The 13,327-nt window shown below is 41.4% G+C and overlaps 1 protein-coding gene across 4 annotated transcripts in view; it reads left to right on the forward strand.

Annotated features, from left to right (window-relative positions):
- Osbpl9 (oxysterol binding protein like 9) overlaps nt 1-13,327 on the forward strand; it is a 129,234-nt gene that overhangs the window by 13,345 nt on the left and 102,562 nt on the right. For all 4 annotated transcript variants that reach the window (XM_013114891.3, XM_005072121.4, XM_005072122.4 and 1 more), the window contains exon 2: nt 11,345-11,395. In XM_013114891.3, coding sequence (XP_012970345.1) covers nt 11,345-11,395 — 51 coding nt within the window. The remainder of the gene's footprint in view (nt 1-11,344; nt 11,396-13,327) is intronic.

Genomic DNA, 13,327 nt, shown 5'->3' on the forward strand with positions numbered 1-13,327 from the left:
GTGGTTTCCTTTGATGCACAAAATGTCCAGTTTATTCTTCTTATGATACCTATGCTTTGGCATCAAACCTTAGATGTCGTTGCTTACTCTGTTATAAAATGGCCTAAGGCCGCACCACCCGGGAATGCACCTGATATTGTCTAAAGTAACTAGATATTATCCATATGCAGTTTTTTAATTTTTGTTTTTTTTTTGCATTTTTTACTTTGTTCCCTTTTTTAAAACCTGTATTTTATTTTAAGAAATTGATAATTTTGGCTCCAAGGTTTAGGTCTTAGATAATTTTTAACTTTTGTTTTGTTTTGAGACAGAGTTTCTCTGTGTAGCTTTAGAGCCTGTCTTAGAACTTGCTCTATAGACCAGGCTGGCTTCAAACTCACAGAGATCCACCTATCTCTGCCTAGGGAGTGCTGGGATTACTACTGCCAGGCTCCAACTTTATTCTTTTGTATATATAAACCAGTTATCCCTGTACCATGGAAAAGATTATCCTTACATTGAATTGTCTTGACATCTCTCATAGTCCAGTTTGTATTATAGAGAAAAGAGTTTTGCTTTTATTTGTTCATTTTGTGGATTTTTTGAGAGAGTGTCTTATATAGGCCAGGCTGTCTTTGATCTCACTTTGTAGCTTTGTCTGGCTTTGAACTTGTCATCTTTTTGTCTCTACCTCCCAACTGCTTGGTTATAGGCATGCGTTGCCATGCCTAACTAGCTCACAGTTTTAGAGGCCATGAACATGGTACAGGGACCTGTGTGGTCTCGGGTGAGGACTGTATTTGCCAGAGTGATAAGTAGGTATGTATAGACCCTAAACACACAAGGCTGCTTAGCCTTGTAACATCCCAATTTTGTGGCAGTTAGTTTACTTCTAGGAGATGAGCATCAGTCCCTTCTAAGTATGGGTTTTATGGCTGTTGTTTCCTGAGAGTTGTGATCTCAACTATCTATAGTTGTGTTCTCAACCTGTGGTTTGCCACCCACAAACTCTTAAAGGCTCTGCCATCTTCTATAGGATTACACTAGGGCTCTAGCATCTAGCCAGTGAACTTCTGAGGACAAATGAATTAACTATAACCGTGTGGGTTTATTTTTACATGTGTTTGTGTGTGTGGTGCTAGGGATCAAACCCAGGAACTCATGCATGGGTAACACCCACTGTGACGTGGAGCTGTGCCCAGTTGGAGGTTGACTTTTTAGACTTAGGACTAGTCTGCTGACTAATATGTTTGTCCTCATGCCACTTCATACTTTCTCAGTTATAGGTAGCTTTGTCCAAAGAGTTTAAATTTTGCTTCTGGCTTTGGAGATTTTAGTTCATGGTTGGTCTGCTCTCCTGCTTTTGAGCCCAAGATGAGGCACATTCGTCACTGCTGGGTGTTGAAAGTGTACCTATTCAGGAAGCAGAGAAGGAGACTCGCTGAGGAAGGGTCGTGTCCCTAGTGAGCTGCTGCCTTTACCTAGGCCCGTTTTCTAGCGTTTCCGTTACCCATAACCCCACTATAGTAAGGACCAGTGAGGCATTTGTTTACTGTCTGGGTGAGAGTCTCCAGGGTCTGGTCTTACCTATGGCAGCCAGACCTTTCACATGCACCTCTCGTGGGACAAGCTCTAATACCCACATTATAACCTTTGAATTGTAATCACCTGGATTTGGGGACTAAGAATAAATTTCTGGCCGGGCAGTGGTGGCGCACGCCTTTAATCCCAGCACTCGGGAGGCAGAGGCAGGCGGATCGCTGTGAGTTCAAGGCTGGGCTGGACCGACAGCCTCCAAAACAATACAGAGAAACCCTGTCTCGTAAAACCAAAAATAAATAAATAAATAAATAAATTTCTGATAGGTCACATCCAGCATGACTAGCCCCTGTGTTGTGTGTTCCTGCATTGTAACTTTCTTTCCTTCTTTCTTTCTTTCTTTCTTTCTTTCTTTTTTTTTTTTTTTGGTTTTTTGAGACAGGGTTTCTCTGTGGCTTTGGAAGCTGTCCTGGAACTCGCTTGGTAGTCCAGGCTGGTCTCGAATTTATAGAGATCCGCCTACCTCTGCCTCCCGAGTGCTGGGATTAAAGGTGTGCGCCACCAACGTCCGGCCCCTGCATTGTAACTTTCAATGTCTGCTTTAATTTTGTTTTGTTTTGTATTTTAGTTCCAGGGTCTCACTCTATAGCCAGGGTTGGCTTCTGCCTGCTTTTGATCCTCCTGCCTCCACCACATGTGTATTGGGACTATGGAAGTGTACCAACACACCTGTCTCTCCATTTTGTAAATCTGTAAATTCTGAAGTCATTAGGTTGGTAAAGAACCGGGGCTTTTTTGTGCTTTGATTTTAAATTGCCTTACAAAAGTGGCTTTCCTCTCATTTTAAAAGCAAATGTATACCTTGTCTAAAGTCTTAGGGAATTTCTTAACCTCTTTGGCGTGGCTCTGGATTCTCATTGTAATCTTTTTTTTTTTTTGGTTTTTTTACGAGACAGGGTTTCTCTGTATTGTTTTGGAGGCTGTCGGTCCAGCCCGGCCTCGAACTCACAGAGATCCGCCTGCCTCTGCCTCCCTAGTGCTGGGATTAAAGGCGTGCGCCACCACCACCCAGCTTCATTGTAATCTTTTGTGATCACATTTCCCTTAAGCACCAAGATTTGTGATAGAAATTCTTTAAGGAATTCTTTTTTGAGGAAGTATTTGAATTCTTATGATTTACCCTCTGTTTTCATATTAATATACTAGATTTAAAATGCTTTCCCTAGTTAACTTGGGAGCCAAATTTAAGTCTCTTTGCAAACACTTTTTCTGAATCCTAAACTCCAAATATGAACAAGGAGTTATGGAGCACAGCCCCTTTCTAAATTGGGCTCTGTAGAATGAATCCTGGGACTAGACAGCGTCCAAGCTCTACGGTTCCAGCTGTTCTTCGTAACTAGATTTGTATCTACTAGATTTGTATCTGTCTTGTACATATTTTCACACACATTTATTTTAAAGTTTTTAGGGGGCTGGTTTTTTGATTTACGTGTGTTTGCATGCATGTGTATGTACAGGTGTGCAAATATTTACCATAGCACACATGTTGAGGTCAGAGGACAACTTGGGGTAGTCAGTTCTTTCCTTCTACATGTAGGCTCTGGGAATCAAACTCGTCATTATTTTACAGTAAGTGCCTCTCCCTACCGAGCCACAGCTCACTCTTTAAAATGTTAGGGTTTTTTTCTTCTTGTTCTGTTTTTCTCATTTTATTTTGTTCCCATATTGGTCTTTTTCCAAGTTAGGAAAAAGTTCCTCGGTGATTTTTGATAAAGACATGAAATTGAATGATAAATAATAGATTATAATTTCACAGTTTAGTGGGGGAAGTACTAATATTGAAGCACAAACCACTTGGACTTTAACATTTCCCCATTATTCCCCTCAGTCAACTCTCTTTAAAAAAACATGAATCAATATTTAGTGTTTTGAGCAGTATTTGGGAAACAAAACAAGTCTGCCTTGAGGTCCAGCACACATACTGATGTGATGTGAATAATTTGTGAAGCGTGTGTTGCTCTTTAGAATTTAATATTTAACTTGAAAAAGAATGCAAGGCCTTAAGTCATCATGGTTGTCCTTAATTGAACCTGTGGCTCTGTTCCCTAAGCTGTTAGCCTGAAATTCTCCCTTGAAGATAAAATTGTCCTTTTTAAAAAGAAGAGTGAATTAGCTGAGTCTGTTGTCACAGGTCCTTGTCACCCTAGTGCTCTGGAGGCTGAGTCTGTTGTCACAGGCCCTTGTTATCCTAGTGTTCTGGAGGCTGAGTCTGTTGTCACAGGCCCTTGTCACCCTAGTGCTCTGGAGGCTGAGTCTGTTGTCACATGTTCTTGTCACCCTAGTGCTCTGGAGGCTGAGTCTGTTGTCACAGGCCCTTATCACCTTTCACTCTTGGAGGCTGAGACAGAGAGATGTCCCAGAATTCAAGGCAATGCTGGGCTACATAGTTTCAGGCCAGCCTGGGCTATAGGACAATCAGGCTTCAGAGAACTGCAAACAAACAAAAGGAAAACCAGTGAAAGGCTTGGGCCCAGTTGCCTAGCCTATGTGTCATCATAGATTTGGGCCTCAGCACTAAGAACCAAAACCAAACAGTACAAAAAGCTCCAAATCCAAGGTAGTGAAAGCTTGCAGCTTTAGTGCAGCAGGTAAACTGGAGATGAACAGATAAATAAATACCAGGGATCCAGCTTCTACCCCTGATTTTGAAATCCTGAAAGCTTTGAATTCTAAAAGCTTTTTCTTTAAATTTATGACTTTTTGTTTGAAAGCAAAGCCTGTCTCGAATTAATGTGTAGCTATTTATAATCTTCATTACACTTATAAATATTTATATGCTGTACTGCAGAAATAGTAATGTGCTTGTGAGATTTGCATGCCTGGTTACCCCAGAGCGTAGTGCAGGTCTGGTTCTTACTGTAATTTATGTAATGTATGTATATTACCTTTTGCATTTGTGAATTTGAAAAGATAAAAAAAGCTCTTGGGCTAAAGGATTCTGACATATGTTTGTGAATTGGTGATTTGGGAGCATTCAGGAAGGCAGGGTGCTGTCCCTTGACAGCTGTCCATGGGGTGACATCTACTCAACTGAAGACAAGACAGTCACTCATTTTACATTTAGTCTCTATGGCACAGAGACACTTTAAGGAAGATGTAGGTTGAGCAGGCTTGCTCTTACTGTTTTTGAGACAGGGTTTCTCTGTGTAGCCCTGGCTGTCCTGGAACTCTCTCTGAGCCCAACACCCTGAGTTCATTTCCTACAACTCATGGTGGAAAGAGAGAATGGACTCTTAAAAGTTGTCTTTTGTCCCAGCACTCGGGTGGTAGAGGCAGGCGGATCTCTGTGAGTTCCAGGCTAGCCTGGTCTACAAAGCGAGTTCCAGGACAGTCAGGACTGTTACACAGAGAAACCCTGTCTTGAAAAACAAAAAACAAAACAAAACAAAAAAAGTTGTCTTTTGTTACTGGGCAGTGGTGGATGTCTTTAATCCCAGCACTCAGGAGTTCAAGGCCAGCCTGGTCTACAGAGAGAGTTCCAGGACAGCAAGGGCTACACAGAGAAACCCTGTCTCAAAAAAAACAAAAAACAAAAACAAAAACAAAAAAACCAAAAACAGACAAAAAATGTTGTCTTTTGACTTCTTTCCATATGTGCACCTTAGCATGCAACCCTGCCTCCCCATACACTGAAATAGCTGCTATATTAAGTCCTTTGAAGCTGGGCGTGGTTGCTCTTGTCTGTAACCTCAACATTTAGGAGACTTGAGGCAAGAGGATTGCTGTGAATTCCAGGCCAGCTTGAAGTACAGACTAGAGTGAAACCCTGCCTCAGAAAAACTAAAATAAAAGTCTCATAAGCTCATCGTGACAATGTAAACGCGACAGGAAGCAAGCACTAGCATAGTGTCTGGGTTAGAACACAGGGTAATGATAACACAACTAGTGATTATGTTTGCTTTACTCTTACTCAGGAAATGTACATACGGTCCCATTAGGAAACCTGTGTTCCAGTTCGTTATTTCATAGCAAGGAGTGCAGCGGTTCCTTTGGCCAGCTGAGTGCTGCATCAGTGCTTTCAGTTTCTGAAAGTAGGCAATACAGGATGCCAAGTTTATATGCAGCATCAGGTCAAGGGGAGTTTCATGTTACAGATACTTAATGGCATTGATGTTGACAAGAAGATGCATTATCTCCATGTTAGAGACATTGGATCAACAAAATTTCTATATTGGCCTTCTGGTTCTAGTTTTGACCTGCTTTTTTAAAATGCTAATTCTCTATCAAGTAAAAAAAAACACTTTAAGTGGTTTTGTTTATGACCTCATTACTGTATCCTTATCAAAGTGTAGAGAATTATTGTCATTGTGCAAGGTTCCTTCCTGTCCCTTTATCTCTCCCACTTTGGAGAGCAAGTGTTTTGTCTTTATGGTGCACTGGTGTATTGCTGTCCTGCACCAGGATTGATTGATGGTCCAGGTCCCAACACTGGCTAGCCACACACCCTCCTGGGAATAAGCCAGCAGCAGTCTCAGTGCTTAAGCATTTTTAAGTTTGTTGGCATTCTTTGTCCACAGGATGCTCACTATCATTCATTAAACATTTTTATTGTTTACAGAAGGGTGGTTGGGTGCCAATTCAGGGGGAAAGATACAAGAATAAATCAGACACCCGTCTCCTTAGGAGGTGATGAGGTGCTCATGTCCATTGTCATGTGAGACAGCAGGAGTGCTGTTCTCCGACACAGGTCAGAGGCCTGATCAGAAGTCAGCTGTAGCTGTGAGAGATTTGCAGACAAAGTAAAAATTAACATTCAAATAGAAGTTTAAGTGTCTTTATATAACTGGCTTGGGAGACATTCTTTGCTTTGTGAAAGGATAGCAGGATTGGTTTAAATGGCAAGCTAATCTTCTCCAGTGAGGTTTTTATTTTTTTTTTATTTTTTTTTTTATTTTGGTTTTTCAAGACAGGGTTTCTCTGTATTGTTTTGGAGTCTGTCCTGGAACTCACTCTGTAGACCAGGCTGGCCTCAAACTCACAGAGATCCGCCTGCCTCTGCCTCCTGAGTGCTGGGATTAAAGGCGTGCGCCACCAATGCCTGGCCTCCAGTGAGTTTTAAACATTTTTGTGCAAAACTTTTCCTAACACATTTACTTGTGAAGCACTGTAACCCATATTTATGTTTTAGTTAAACAGCTTTTCATAGATAGCATGGTGTACTGGCTTCAAGCCAGAGTCTGTGAGTCAATTAAGGCCTCTCCCCTCCTTTCTTTGCAGTACTGGATCCAGAATCCAGGACCTCATGCATGCTAAGCAAGTCATCTATCACTGAGCTGCATCCCCAGTTCTTCATATCTTTGAGTAGCTAATGTGTGCTAAAAATATACTGAACTGATTTTCTTAAAGCTTATAAAAATGTTGGTGAGCTAAGGAGCTACAATTAACATACAAATAAGTAGATATTCCAGGGTTGAAGAGATGGCTCAGCAATTAAGAATACTTTCTGCTTTTGAAGAGGACCTAGCACCCACATGGTAGCTCATAATTTATACAACTCTAGTTCCGGGAGTTCTGATGCCCTCTTCTGGCCTCCTCAGGCACTGTTGCTCATACATAAAACAAATAGTATAAAAATAAGTAATAGTATAGCATAATAAATATAAGTAGTAGTATACATAGTGTAAAAATAAGTTATTACTTTGGAATTGTTTTGATTTCACGTTTATATAATATTATTAACCTGTAACTGTTTAATGGTACTTTTCAAAATGCCATTGAAAAAATCTGGTCAAAAAACCTGAAAGTGGGGGTGGGGGTGGGGATGGGGGATAGAGGTGCTTATCAAGCCTAATGACCTAAGCTTGATCCCCAGGACCCATATGATAGGAGGGAAAACTGACTCCTCTGACTATGTGCGTGCCCTTCCTCCATAAATAAATGTAATAAAAAGGGAAAACCATCTGGAATGCTGCTTCCCAGTACTTAGGAAGTGAAGGCAGAAGGATGAAGAATTCAGGGTTATCCTCAGCTACATAGCTAGTTTGAGGTCGGCCTGGGCTATTCTGTCTCGACAAAAAACAGCTCAGAAAATTATCAGAAAAAGAAAAAAATGTTTCTTCTGTTTTACCTGGGAGTGTTGAATAACTTGAATTGGGGCTAGATAGGCATATTTCAAGTAAATTGTTTGTTGAATGAGTAGGATACCTAAGAGAGGAGCCTGGGACCATGCATGCATTTATCTAACACCTCCCAGATATTAACTAAACTCTGGGAGATAGGTTGAAGGTAATAATAGTGAAATGGTAATTAGACTTCTTCCTATGTGACAAGGAAAATGGGTACAAACGTGCATAACACACTGTAATAACAGCTGTCAGCCTAGGAGAGTTGTTTCTTTTCTTTTTTCTCTTTTATTGTTGTTATTTTGAGACAAGATTTATCTGGCTGTCCTGGAACTGACTCTGTAGAACAGGCTGGCTTTGAACTCAATGAGCTCTGCCTGCCACTGCCCCCCAAGTGCTGGGAATAAAGGTGTGAGCCACCACCGCCTCTCTGAGAGCAGTTTCTTGTGTGCCAGTAAGGGAGGGGAAAGGATCCAGAGGAAAAATGTGAATGGGAAAAAGGGAAATTACAAATTTTTGATGCTTTTTCTTCTTTTTCCTGGTGTGGGCTTTGTGTTATTTAAAGTAGATTTGTACACGTACACAGGCATGCATGGTTTATGTAGGTAGATTGGCAAAGTTGATGAAGTGTGTTTTAAAATAAAGCATATGTAAGTAAAGGAAGTGTCCGTACCTTGAGTCTGCAAGTTTGATGAACCAGATCAACGGTACGTTAATAAGAGAAAATGTGTCCAAGTTTATCAGGGCACCTGGAGCCACACAAAAGAGGAAACTTGAAGGAATCAGATGCCTGTGACTCAGCATCTTTTCACAGGGGAGAGTAAAGTGAGGACAGTTCTAAGGGGTAGTAAATGATTTGGGGGTGGAGGGCCTGAAGAACAGGCAGTGTCCTGAGACGGAGTTCTGCTGGCTCTGGTGGTTTGAGTTCAGCGTCTTCCTCTGTGATCACTGGATTGCTAATCATCCTTGGTTAGTGCCGGTTCTCTCTCTGCAAGAGCAGCAAGTGGTGTTAACCAGAGAGTTATCCCTCCACCTCCTGTAGATGTCTCTTTAAGTAGGATGCTGAAGTTCATCTAAAGTGATAAAACATATCAGAGCACAACAGGTCCGCCCTGGTGGGCAACAGCTTTAATACACTGAGCTGGATGGTTCTTAGTATGCTCTTAAAATGACTTTCCTACTACAGATATAATTTCTTAGAGTCTGCTGGGAAAGAAATATTTATTATTTTTTGAGATCAGAGAAAAACGAAAAATGTAATTTTTATTACATGCGCTACAGCCTTTGGTTAGAACACAAAGAAATCCAGGGAACTTTTATTTCCTCGCAGTATTATCAAGGGAAAGATTGTCTTTTAAAAAAATGGCTCATGACCGGAATGGTTATAATGTAGTCCTGGGCTTCAGCTAGAATTCTCTGAGGGTAAGCAGGAATTAGCTTGTTAAGGGACCTGGAATGTGCGAAAACACTGCAGGCAAGAGAACAGGCTGTAAAAATCCCTAGGTGTGAAGGTGACTGGCTGGTCCCGGGGGCTGGAAAGTCAGCCTCCGAAGCAGGAATGATGGCAGCTTTTGGATCAGGTGCTAGCATGTTAGGGCCACTGAAGATTGTTTTGCTTTACATATTTACATGTATTTTTTCTTTTATTTATATGTGTTTTGAAACAGTCTCAATATGTAGCTCAGGCTGCCTGACCTGAAGCTTGCAGTGTAGATCAGCCTGGCTCAGACTTCAGAGGAGCCCTGCTGGTCTTGATAGCAGGATTCAGTGGGCACCTCCTGGGAGTGGTTCCACATGATTGTGTTCCGGAAGAAACAATGGAACTGTTTGTGTGTGTGTGTGTGTGTGTGTGTGTGTGTGTGTGTGTGTGTGTGTGTGTGTGTGTGTGTGTGTGGTTCCACATGATTGTGTTCCGGAAGAAACAATGGAACTGTGTGTGTGTGTGTGTGTGTGTGTGTGTGTGTGTGTGTGTCCGTGTCCGTGTCCGTGTCCGTGTCCCACCGAGCCAGCATGCGTTCACTCTGCTGCCCAGGCCTGAACTCTGTTCTCTTAAGCCCAAGTTTGAAACTGGAGATCTCTGGTCCCTTCAGAGTTGCCCTCTGAAGTTTGTGACACTTTGTGTTTGCTTAGCTCTGTGTTGTGACTATTTATGTGTTAGGCTTTTTTTTCCTCATGTTTGTAAGAATCCATTAGTTGTTTTGTAGAATGCTCTGTATTCTGATTCTCTGGAGCAGGTTCTTAGTGAATTACTTACAGTTGTCTCTTTCAGTGTTTTATAGTTCATAGTTGAAATGGTGGCAGCATCACAGGCCCTGTGTCTTGTGATTTTAAAAACTGCTTTACAATTCGGATGGCTCCAGGATGAGTATACAGGCTTTCACCTTTTTTTTTTTTTTTTTTTTTTTTTTGCTTACTTTGCTTTCTAATCTCATTGGTTGTTTGTAACCTAATGAATGTTTTTGTATACTGCCTTTATTGTTTTGGAGAGAGATAAATGTAGGCCCATAGAAGGGTTGTTAAATGCTTAGCAGATGTTTTTCTTAGCAGTGTTTTCATTAGCTGTGTATTATTAGTAAAGAACTCTTTAACTGTGCTTGGTAGTGAGGGTATTCTCTCCCTAAATGTATGTTTTTGCTTGGGAGGCAGAGGCAGGCGGATCTCTGTGAGTTCGAGGCCGGGCTGGACCGACAGCCTCCAAAACAATACAGAGAAACCCTGTCTCGTAAAACCAAAAAAAAAAAAAAAGTATGTTTTTGTTCTTGTATTTATTTGTAAGTAAATAAAAGCAGGCTGTCTTCAGTACATCCGTAGCCACTCTGAACATGCATTTCCATGGCTTAGAAATTTGGAGATTATAGGGTATCTGTGGCTTCAAGTGGGACAATTATGCAGTCTATGTGGATTCAGCTTGTTTTAATTTTTTTTTCATATAGGTAGGATATGGAAAATACCCATTATTCCACAAGTATTATGTATTTATTAAACTCCCTCTCCTGCGTTTTACTTTATTTGCATTGCCAGTTTACATTCAGGAGCATTTCCTGGATGTCAGCTCTGTGCTTGTTGTGACAGCCTGTGTTCCTCCCCGTCTAGTGAGGGAACAAAAGGGACAGCAGTGTCTCACCAGGAAATGTTTTTTGAGCACCTAATGTATACCAGCACTGTACTAAAGCATAAGATAAGGCAAGATAGACTTGTCAGCCTCTGGGGAATGCCCACAGGTGTACATGCCACAACCAGGAAACACACAGGAGGCTGGATGCTCAGGGGTGAGAATCCAGGTCAGATGGCTAAAGCACTTCGATGAGTGGCAACGAGACAGGAAAGGCTCTAGATGAGAAATGACGTCTGGGAACTTGAGCACCGTTTCTAAAGCGTGGTCCTTTCTTTTGTCAGCATCATTGGGGAGAGAAATGCTGGGTTACAGTGAAGGGTTGTGAAGAGGGATAGACATGGTAGTGTAGCTTTTTTACAATGAGGGTATGTAGAAAGTCCTGTGCTCGGGTTGATTTGTGCAAACTAAGAAAAAGTATTTTCATTGAAAAGCTGGTCATTTCCCTGCAAGAAATGATTTCTTTTGGGGCAGGCGATAGGCAGAAGGAATGGCCAGATCTGTACATTTTACTTGATTTTTAGCTTCCAGGTGACTCTAAAAACAGTTACCTGTAACTTTTTATTTACTGAGTGTTTTGTTTTTCTTTTAGTCCAAGGACAAAATGATGAGAGGCTCTCGAAGAGGATGCGTTAGACTCAGGGTGAGTATTCCTTCATTTCATGAAGACTAGTTTCAACAGAAAATACATATTTTGATGGTGTCATGGAGCCTGGATTTAATTTAATTTCCTTACTTAGCCATTGGGCCAGATAACCAAGTCCCAGGGAGGAAAATTGGGTTTCTCCAAATAACTTGTAGAAGTATCAGGACCAGGACTAGACTCAGTTATTTTGATCTGTGGTTTAATCCATGACTTAAAGCACCCCCTGGCTTTCCTTTAAAACCTTATTTTACAGACAAGGGATAAGGCTAGAATTATACTGTTGGTGTTACAGCAATAGTAGAAAAGACTCAGAGAAATCCTCATTAACTGCTCTATTTTCTTTGCTTTTTCTCTCTTCTGTGCTGTTTAGTAATGTATGTATAATAGCGCTGGGCAGTAGAAAGATCATTTGAACCACACATACAACTTAAGAATTGATGATAGCTGGGCGGTGGTGGCGCAGGCCTTTAATCCCAGCACTCGGGAGGCAGAGGCAGGCTGATCTGTGTGAGTTCGAGGCCAGCCTGGTCTACAAGAGCTAGTTCCAGGACAGTCTCCAAAGCCACAGAGAAACCCTGTCTCGAAAAACCAAAAAAAAAAAAAAAAAAAAAAAAAAAAAATTGATGATAGTCCAACATCCACCCCATCTGTGAAATGCTGGAGCACAGGTGTGTGTGTGTGGCGGGGTCAGTCCTGTGAACCCAGGGCTGCAGGATCTCCATGACACAGGGCAGCAATGGGATGTCCAGGAAGAGTCCCAGTGAGGGCCCCGTATCATTCAGCAGAGATCATGGGCCTCAAACCAAACCAATGATTCTTTGTGACAAATGCCTGCATGTAAAAATGTATGGATAAAGGGGTTACTGCATGACTCACTGTGCCATGCTGAAACCCTCATGAGATTTTACTCTTTTTTTTCTCTTAAATTTTATTTTGTTTTATTTTGGGGGCAGGAGAGATGGGTGGGCTGGGAGGCAGTGAAAGACACAAAGAATAAATCATAAAAAAAATTGGTGGTAGCCCACATTTCAAAGGTAAAATTAAACAGATGAAATTAGTGAGCTAATATATATAAAATACTATTTTAACATGTAGTCAATATAAACTTTTTGTTGTTGCTTTTTTGTTTGTTTGTTTTTGTTTTGTTTTGAGACAGGGTTTCTTTGTGTATCCTTGACTGTCCTGGAACTCACTTTGTAGACCAGGCTGGCTTTGAACTCACAGAGATCCACTTGTCTCTGTCTCCCAAGTGCTGGTATCAAAGGCGTGTGCCACTACTGCCTGACTAATACAAATTTATTAAGATATTTTACATAGCACTTGGGTGGCTCAGTCAGGTGGAACTCTGAGTTTTAGGCCAGCCTAGTCTCCATGTTAATCAGAATTACATAGTGAGACCCTGCCTCCAAAGAAAGGCAGACATTTGACATGGCATTTTTCATTCTGGGTCTTGGAAGTCTGGCTTGTCTTTTGGTATGGTCACACATCTCGAGGGGGCGTGTTCAGTATCTGCCTCTGGCTTGTGGCTGCTGACTGAACAGCAGTTCAGGTTTCACATGACGCTTTTAGCTGCTCCTTCAGTTTCTGCAACTGTTCAGTTAAGGAGAGCTCAGGAGCGGTGCATGGCTAGGGGCATGGCTCCAGATTCACTCCTGTATTGATTCCTTCCCCAACTAGTCCCTCAGCTTCTGGAAGCTTTCTCCATTTCAGAGTTCTTTTTGTTTGTATGCTTTCTGTCATCTCCCCTCCTCCCTACCCTTACATTTTTTGTTTGTAGTGCTTTGAACTGAATGTAAGGTATACCGTTACTTTTGAAAATGTGAACATATTGGTAAACATTGATACCTTTATCATCAGTTCTACCAAGAATTGGAAAACAATCACTTCAGTTATTTATTTTTTGGGGAAACAATTCTAAGTTTAGGCATA

The sequence above is a fragment of the Mesocricetus auratus genome, unplaced genomic scaffold (genome assembly GCF_017639785.1).
Source record: "Mesocricetus auratus isolate SY011 unplaced genomic scaffold, BCM_Maur_2.0 Super-Scaffold_100014, whole genome shotgun sequence".
NCBI classification, from domain to species: Eukaryota; Metazoa; Chordata; class Mammalia; order Rodentia; family Cricetidae; genus Mesocricetus; species Mesocricetus auratus.